The 9,349-nt window shown below is 34.0% G+C and overlaps 1 protein-coding gene across 4 annotated transcripts in view; it reads right to left on the bottom strand.

Moving 5' to 3' along the window:
• Window positions 1-209: 209 nt before the first annotated feature.
• WASHC3 (WASH complex subunit 3) overlaps window positions 210-9,349 on the bottom strand; it is a 46,416-nt gene continuing 37,276 nt past the window's right edge. For all 4 annotated transcript variants that reach the window (XM_012772674.2, XM_012772673.2, XM_012772676.2 and 1 more), the window contains one exon: window positions 210-456. In XM_012772674.2, coding sequence (XP_012628128.1) covers window positions 372-456 — 85 coding nt within the window. In that variant the 3' untranslated portion in view covers window positions 210-371. The remainder of the gene's footprint in view (window positions 457-9,349) is intronic.

Raw genomic sequence — 9,349 nt, 5'->3', positions numbered from 1 at the left:
TCACAAAAATTGAATAATTCACTTAGCCAAATTTACTTCTTTGCATTGAGTCTATTATTGATCACTAAATTCACATTGACTTCATTTTTAAAATGCTCATTGCATCTCTGAAATATTTCACCTAAGTATTTATAGCACTAATTGTACTTTATTTAGGTTATTCTATTTTTCATTTCAAAGCCCTTTATTTTAGTAACAAGACACACTGGCAGGTTATAAACATTTTATTATTTTTTTAACATAGAGGAAGGTTAGTGATGGATATGTGGCCATTGATGTTTTTATGCCTAAAAGTTAGAGTTCAGGCTCTCTCTCCTATAGAATGTAAATGCTACATACACATACATATGTAATCGTTATCAAAATTAAGCTTAGTCACTAAAAGATGATTCACTATCTGAACTTTCTTCTGCAGTTTTTTCACTTTCACCATCAGGCACTGGAGCATCTGGCCTCCTGAAAGTAGAAAAAAAAAATTAAAGTTTTTTCCAATAGAAAAAAACATTGACAAACTGTAAATTAGGGTCATCTTAGAATATTGCTGCTAATAAATCTGCCAAGCCTGTGTCTTTAACTGAGGGAGTCTTGCGCTCTACACCACAGTGTGCTTCTCTCTGGCTTCTTCGGCACCACGGGGATTAAATGCTATTCCTGTAGAGGCCACGGCACTGTTTTCTCTTGCCAGTCCTTACACAGTATGCTACTTCAGCAATTTCTGCTTCTCATTACCATGGAGACCCAACTATAGACAGAGATGCAGTCTGTAGAGGCTGGCATGACCAGTGCTAAATCCCTGAAGCCTTCAAGAGTACGTGAGGTACTGAGAAAGGAAAGCTAGAAATGGAAAGAAAAGGAAAACCTTTATGTTTAGAAAAGCTGCAGGGAAAAACTTAGAAACTGAAGAGAGTTCAAGAATGGATGTTAAAAAATATAGGCAATATGGAAATTTTGTGGGAAAGGAGAGAGTGCCTAGTCAAAGAAAGTTCTTCATGTTTGAATGTTTTCACTTACACATTTTATCTTTAGAGAATAAACATAAAAAGTATGAGTTGGCAAAAATACTGTTTTAAAGATTCCCTAGGCACAACAAGGAGACATGAGAATGGTTAAATCCCATCTTTGCATGGATGTGCTATATAATGAACCAAAATGAAATTTTAATGGTGTTATTAGAACAGTCAACTAGATAGGCCCAATTGTGTTTGTGCTAGTAAATCCTTTAATCAATACAGTGGCACTATCACTCAGCTTCCATTCACTCTCACTAAGAAAGCAAATTAAGCAAGGAAAGTATACTTTGGGAAAAATAAAGAGGAAAAGGAAGAATAATATAGCTACTATATCTTAATAATTAAAAACTACAAGACTTATTTCTCCCTCAGGCTCCTTGAGTCCTATTAAAAATTTAGGACACTCAATAAATAAAACTCTTCTTTGCCACAAATAGAAATTACTATTACTAAAATAAGAAAATATATAGTCTAACAGTTTCTTTTAGGTATTAAAAACAATGGGTTATATTTTTAATATATTTGGTATACTACAAAACAGAAAGAAATGCTGGCATTGCTCCCTAGCTGTCAAATATAAACCCATTTGCTTTGCTGAACAATTTTAGATTATGCTTACAAGGAAGCCATATATACCCAGTACAGTGAAAGTTTAAAGCTGGGCACAGCATTTTTAGGTTTTAAATGATGCTCCATGTGCCTAAAATACTAACTTGGCACCATCATCCTTACCACTCTTCATTAGAATTAACGACTCTAGAAGTAGTGCACATGAACACTGGGCACATTTTTCTCAGTAAATTTCTCTTTGCTATATAGGTGATTTCTTACTGTCTCCAATTTGTTAAGAGGGAAAACATTACCAATGGGAATTATTTTAAAACAACATCAAAATTATATTAGTATCTATGATAACTCAAACAAATAAAACAATGTACATATAACTCTCTAAAATAAATGGTACTTAAGAAAAGAGTAAAAAAAAGAAAAAGAGTAAAAAAAAGCTAGGTCTAGGAGTGAAACTATAAAACTCATTAACTTATGTGTGTAACTATTTTGATACATGTGATGCTGTATCACACAGCAGTTAAGAACATAAGACCCTGGGGACAGACTGCCTGTGTTCAAATCTCAGCCTTGTTTCTTACTTGTTGACCAACTTTGGGGAAGTTATTTAACTACTCTATGCCCAATTAACTGGATTTTTGTGATGATGAAGTTAATTAATAAATGTAAATTATACTGAATTATATCTGGCATATAATAAGTACTAAATAAATGTTACCTGTTGTTATTATTATTGCATTATTCTCATCACGATTCACCTATTATTTGCTAGAAACTGTGTTAGGTATTGGAGATACAGAAATGAATAAAAGTATCTCCTGCCCTGAAACAGCTGATATTTTAGTGGAGGAGACAGAAATACAAATTCTTGTTATACAGTATGGTATGGCCATGTGCCACATAATGTTTCAGTGACGGACCACATATACAGCAGTGGTCCCTTAAGATTATAATAGAACTGAAAAATTTCTATCACCTACTATTTACTATACTATACTTTTAATTGTTATTTTAGAGTATACTCCTACTTATTAAAAAAATAAATTAACTGTAACACAGCCTCAGGCAAGTCCTCCAAGTGGTCTTCCAGAAGAAGGCATTGTTACAGGAAATGAGAGCTCCATGTACATTATTGCCACTAAAGGCCTCCCAGTGGGACAAGATGTGGAGGTGGAAGATGATCTTGACTCTGTGTAGCCCTAGGCCAATGTGTGGGTTTTTGTCTTAGTTTTTAATAAAAAAGTTTAAAATGTAAAAAAATAAAAATTTTAACCATAGAGAAAAGCTTATATAAAGTTACATTCAGTTAACTTTAATTTATTATTAAAGAAAAATATTTATTTTTTAAGAGGCAAGGATCTTGCTGTGCCCAACCAGGCTGGAGTGCAGTGGCATGGTCATAGCTCACTGTAACCTTGAACTCCTGGGTTTAAGTGATCCTCCCACCTCAGACTCCCAAGTAGCTGGGACTACAGGCATGCACCACCATACCCAACTATTTTTCTTTATCTAAGAGACAGGGTCTTGCTGTGCTGCCCAGGCTGGTCTCAAACTCCTGGTTTCAAGTAATCATCCTGCCTTGGCCTCCCAAAGTGCTGGGATTACAGGCATGAGACACCATGCCAGGCCAAGAAAAATATTTTTTTATTTTTTTGTGAATTTAGTATAACCTAAGTGTACAGTGCTTATAAAGTCTACAGTAATGTCCTAGGCCTTGACATTCATTTACCACTCACTGACTCAACCATCACAACTTCCAGTCCCATAAGCTCCATTCATGGTAGGTGCCCTATGCAGGTGTACCATTTTTATCTTGTATATCACATTTTTACTGTGTATCTTTTTTATGTTTAGATACACAAATACCTACCTACAGTATTTGGTACAATAACATGCTATACAGGTTTACGGCCTAGGTATGTAGTAGGCTATACCATCTAGGGTTGTGTAAATACACTCTACGATGTTCGTGCAATAACAAAATTGCATAACAACACATTTCTCATAACATATCCCTGTTGTTAGCTGTACATATAGTCGAACTAACAATGTTTATGTGCAAAGAAAAAGTAATCAACTCTGCTAGAGTTGGTCAGAAGACTCTAAGGAGGTATAAACACTTGTGAAGAGTTTTGAGATATGAGTAAGAGTTTGTCAGAAACAGAAAAGGTGGAAATGAGTGAGAATGAGAGTATTTTGAGCAAAGAATAAAATGGTAATGGTGTGGCATGCTGCATTTGGGAACTGTAAGTAATTTGGTAACTAGAGTGTAGGGTATATTGGGGTACAAAAAATAGATGAGCTTAGACCATTTGGCAGGAGCAACAGGTGAAGTGTGAGCAGAAATTATATAAATGTTAAGTTTTTTATTGAAATGGCACAATTAAGCTTGGGATTCTTAAGTACTCATTTATTTTTAAAATTAAGATATATAATCACAACATAAAATTCACCATTTTAAAGTCTATAAATTAGTGGTTTTTAGTATATTCACAGGTTGTATAACCATTACCACCATACAATTTTAGAACATTTTCATTACCCCAAAAAGAAACCTGTATCCATTAGCAAACACTCTACATTCTCCTTTAACTCCAGTTTCTGGCAACCAATAATCTACTTTCTGTGCATATGGATTTGCCTATTCTGGACATTTCATATAAGTGGGATCATACGATACTTGGCCTTTGTGGTTGGCTTCTTTTACCTAGCACAATGTTTTCAAGGTTCATCCATATTGTAGCATTTATCAATCACTATTTTTATAGTAAATATTATTCTACTGTATAGATATACCACATTTTACTTATCCATTTATCAGTTGATTGGACATCTGAATTGTTTCTATTTTTTGGCTATTACAAACAATGCTGCTGTGAACATCTGTGCACATGTTTTTGTGTGAACATATGTTTTTAATTCTCTTGGGTATATACTTAGGAGTGGAACTGCTGGATCATATGGTATCTCTGTTTAACTTTCTGAGACACTGTCAAACTTTTCCATAGCAGTTGCATCATTTCACATTTTTACCAGCAATGTATGAGGGTTTCATTTTCTCCACATTCTCATCAACAATTGTTTTTTTTTTTTAATTTTTTATTATGGTAAAATACATACAACATAAAATTTACCATCGTAACCATTTTTAAGTGTACAGTTCAGTAGTGTTAAGTACATTTACATTATTGTACAACCATCACCACCTCTAACAGTGCACAAGGGTTTCAATTTCTTCTATTGTTATTTTTTGTCCTTAATCATTTTAAAATAAATTTTATGTAACTTTGAATTGGAATCGCCAGGGAACAAAAGAAAAAGTGCACACTAGTTCTCTTTGGGTATAAAAAGAGAAAAACTTCAAAAAACAATGATAATCAAATGAGTTAATATATAGGAAAGTATTTTATAAGTTAAAAAGCCTTACAAATGTTAACAGTAATAATAAAACTCACAGTAATGCCGTCATTTCCAGCCTTGATATTCATTCATATTTTTAGGGGGAACAGAAATTTGGCTCTTTATATATATTATGATCAGAAGTACTCTCACTTGATCATAGATAGATAGATGGATGGATGGACAGATATGAAGGATATATAGAAGACGTGAAGAAATTGGAGCCCTTGTACAGATACAGAAATATGCATATATCTATATGGGTGTGTGTATGTGAATCTTTCATTTTAACTTGTTTTTCATGGAAAGAAGTTTTAATACATATTTGAAAAGGTTGCTACTTTAAACTACTGAAGTTTAGCTTCTCCAAATTGAAAAGAAACATACTTCATTACTAAAATATGGAAATGAGGACTTTATAATAGTCTCTCATTACTTTAAATATGTAAGTGAATTACTAAAAAAGAGTATATCAGCAAAATAAAGAAAAATATATAAAGTCATAAGTATCTTCATGATGTATATGCGTATTTTTAACAATCTCAATCATTAGTGGTTACAATAAAAAATACTACCTTGGTGGATGAATTTTAGGAAGCACCTTTATATTTGTGACACCAAGATTGTCAATAAAATTCTTAATAAAAGCAAATTTTTAAAGTTTATGTTTAAATTCAAGTCTAAATTATCTTAAAAAGTATCTTTCAAAGAAGTTACTAGGTTGATTTCAACTAAAAATGAGCTAAAATACAGAAAAGAAAGGAGCAGAAGGAGGGACTAAGTATATACAAATCAGTACTTTTTAGCATATCACATGCTGTATACATGCTAATTTTGACACCCATCCTTCTCCCATTTATGTGAATCAAGGAAGGCTATCCTCACTCTTTCCCTATCCACTTCCTTGTTTCAATCAAATGATCCAGGCCTGGCCAATCAGAGGAGGCTATTTCCTTGGAGAGATGGATTCAAGGGAGGGCACATAACTCAAACAGGGCCAATCAGACTATCTCCCTAGAAATGAGCTATGGGCTGTGGAGAAGAAGGGGCTGCTCTCTTTCTGCTAAGTTGGAAAAACTAGCAATATTAAAGCCTGTTGGGGGCTGTATTCCCTGTCTTGGGAGGAAGCTCATCAGCAGTAGGAGAGACATGGTTTATTATATCAAAAAAAGTAAAGGTGGAATGAGGTGAGGAGGGAGAGAACTTCAGCCAGGCAGCCCAGGTGACATTTAGGCCCTAGATGCTGTCTTACACTTAGATTTTTCAGCTATTTATGAGTCAATAACTTCCTTTTTTGCTTAAGCTAGTTTGAATTGGTTTCTGCAATCCTGAACATGAAGAGAATCCTAATATACAAATAATATTGGTTTAATTTGTTTTCATTAAAGGAAGATTTATATTTGTGTTTAAAGACATAGTCACTTCAAGGATACAAAAACCAAAACAATATTCTTTAGGAAATATTTATTGTTGTAGATAAAGAGTTTAAAAACATTTTTCATTTTCTTTATGTTTAAAATAGCTGAATGTTAAGCAGATTAAGTACCAAAAACATTTGCTAGTAAAAATATTTCTGAGTAGGAGGTGGTAGGGAGAAGGTGTAGCAGTTACTCAACTTATTTTTCAATGTCAACTACAGCACACATAAAATTATTAATATGTCATATGACACTGTTATATTACTGGTGGTCTGTCAAAGGCCTATGTGAAGGCAATGGGTAGTCTTAAGAAAAAACCAAAACACTAAAATTCCTGACTGAGATTGTACATATTATATAAAGATCTCTGGGGCAGTTAAAAATATAATAATTTCAACTTTGATATTATATTAATAGTAGCTAGTGAGACATTTCATTTATGCAAACTATAAACACTTTGGTCTTTTCTCTTTTGAATTCTTATCAAGACAGGTATATGCTGCTTTTTGTCTTGGTAAGTAGGCTCTTGCAACTAGAATAATTTAATGCCTAATAAAATAAAGAAAAAGAAAGCCAGCTGTTCTAGGTAGGATGGGCTTCTGCTATTGATCTTGGACCCTTTACTTCCCAGCAGTCCCCTGTCTCTTGCTTGTTAGCTACGGACAGACCATACTGCTTTTTAACACGAGCTCTTTGATATTTTTATTATCTCTCATACTTTTATTTTTATTTTTTTAGCATATTATCTCTCACACTCTTGTGATCAAGGTCTCCAGCAATGACCAATCACAATTTTTGACATTTCTTAATTGTCCTATATTTTCTAGCCAGTGTCTGCCAGCCAGTGACTAAGGACTAGTAATTATATTAGATGGAGAACCCACCTCAGCAAAAAAAGAAAAGGAACCAGTGGCCACGCAGTGGCTCACACCTGTAATCCCAGCACTTTTGTAGGCTAAAGCAGGAGGACTGCTTGAGGCCAGGAGTTTGAGACCAGCCTGAGCAACATAGCAGGACCTCTTCTCTACAAAAAATAGAAAAATCAGCCAAGTGTGGTGGTATGTGCCTATAGTTCCAGCTACTTGGAGGCTGAGGCAGGAGGGTGGTTTGAGCCCAGGAGTTCAACATTACAGTGAGCTATGATAAGGACACTGTACTTCAGCCTGGACAACAGAGTGAGACCCTATCTCTAAAAATAATAATAATAATACTAAATAAATCCAGTAAAAAAAACCCCTATTTTTTAAATTGTCCAGTTGTGGAACTGAGGTCTACTCTATCCTCAGCTAGCTGAAACTCAATCTTTAATCCATTATGCTATTGTGTAGCAAGAGGTAGATAAAGATCACTGGCAGATACGGAATTCCCTTAGAGGTCAGGAAAATCTGCTGGACATGCCTTGTAAAAGAAAGTTTTGCTTTCCAGTATCCTTAATAAATCCTCTCTTGTCTCAGTGATAAGTAGGCTGAGGTGGTTGCTTTTATTTCTGGCAACCATTAAGAGCGGTCATTCCACCGTCTGGGAAGACGGTATAAATGTCTTTTGAATAGATATCTCTAGGACAAATGCCAACTGAGCTGGTTCTGTTTAAAGCTTGCATAGTAACTTGAACTTAGTTATATTCTTTCTTTAGCCAAATCAATATCCTGCACACTGCACCCTTCCCACTAAGGTTAAGAGTATGATCAGTTGAATTTCAATTTCAGTAATCTGTTCTTTACTGCAAAGTTAAAAATACAGATTTTCAGTTTCAGAAAACAGAATTTAAAAAGATAACTACTCTATGTAAGTTAACTATATCTTTGTTGAAAACATAATGGTATACAGGCAAATACAGGATTATAAACAAGCTGTGATCCAAAAGTCTGGTAAATCCATTGTTTAGAATTTGCTACATAGTCCTCCGTTAAACCATTCATAAATTACAACTAATATTTATTGAACATTTACTGCTTGTCCAGAGCTTTGCTAAGTGCTTAAATCATAACCTATCTTAGTCTGAACAACTCTATGAGGGGGTGAACTCTTCTATTTCACATTATACTGAGCAGGAAACTGATGCACAGGTTAGGTAATCAATCTAGGATCATATAGCTAGAAAGTGACAGGGTGTAATCTAAACTCAAGCAAGCAGACCACCCCTAAAGTCTGCCCTAGCTTAAGCCTTAACCATCACGAATTTCATCTCCTGCTAATGAGCAGGTCCAGAGTCGTAAAAGCAGTAATTACTAGGTAATAAGAATAACTTTACTTCTGGAACATAATAAATGTCAAAGCAAATACTGGATAGAGGAAAAGCTTCTTTATTTCCTGACAAAGAAATCTAGGCATTGATTGAAAGATTTTATAAGGCATGATTTACCTATTCTATATTTCTGAATGCAAAACTGAAACATATTAACCTTTGGACAAAGACTGATTAAAATTTCCCATTTTCTTTCCCTTTAAACTCTTGAGTATGACAAAGGCATTCTTTCACATATATTTTTATTTCAGTGGTATTAAAACTGATTTTTAGAAACTAAAGAGGACTAATTTCTTCAGTCTAAAATTCTATGATAGTTTTCTAGGAAAATTGCTAGGCTCTCTTCCCCCTTATCACGTAAACTTTTTTAGCTTTAAATTGTATACTCTTAGCTTCTAATTTTTTATACACACAAGCTAAACAAGTAACAATGTATTTTCTGATCAGTATTTATTTCTATTTTAACCTCAGGTTTGCCCTTTGTTCAGTGCAGACAGATCTAGGCTATTATTTCTTACAGTTATATAGTTTTTCTTACTACCTAAAATTAATAAAAAAGAAAGTATATGTTTATACCTTAAAGAAAAAAGGAAACAGAACAATCTTTACTGAAAGTTCTCAGCTAAGGCTTAATATGTACCTAGGATTCTAAATAAAAGTGCACTTTTTCCTTGGACGGTACATTTTCTTCTTCATCATCATCTCATACT

The sequence above is a fragment of the Microcebus murinus genome, chromosome 10 (genome assembly GCF_040939455.1).
Source record: "Microcebus murinus isolate Inina chromosome 10, M.murinus_Inina_mat1.0, whole genome shotgun sequence".
In the NCBI taxonomy this organism is placed as follows: Eukaryota; Metazoa; Chordata; class Mammalia; order Primates; family Cheirogaleidae; genus Microcebus; species Microcebus murinus.
Note: the sequence above shows the minus strand (reverse complement) of the source record. Positions and strands in the feature narration are given on the sequence as shown.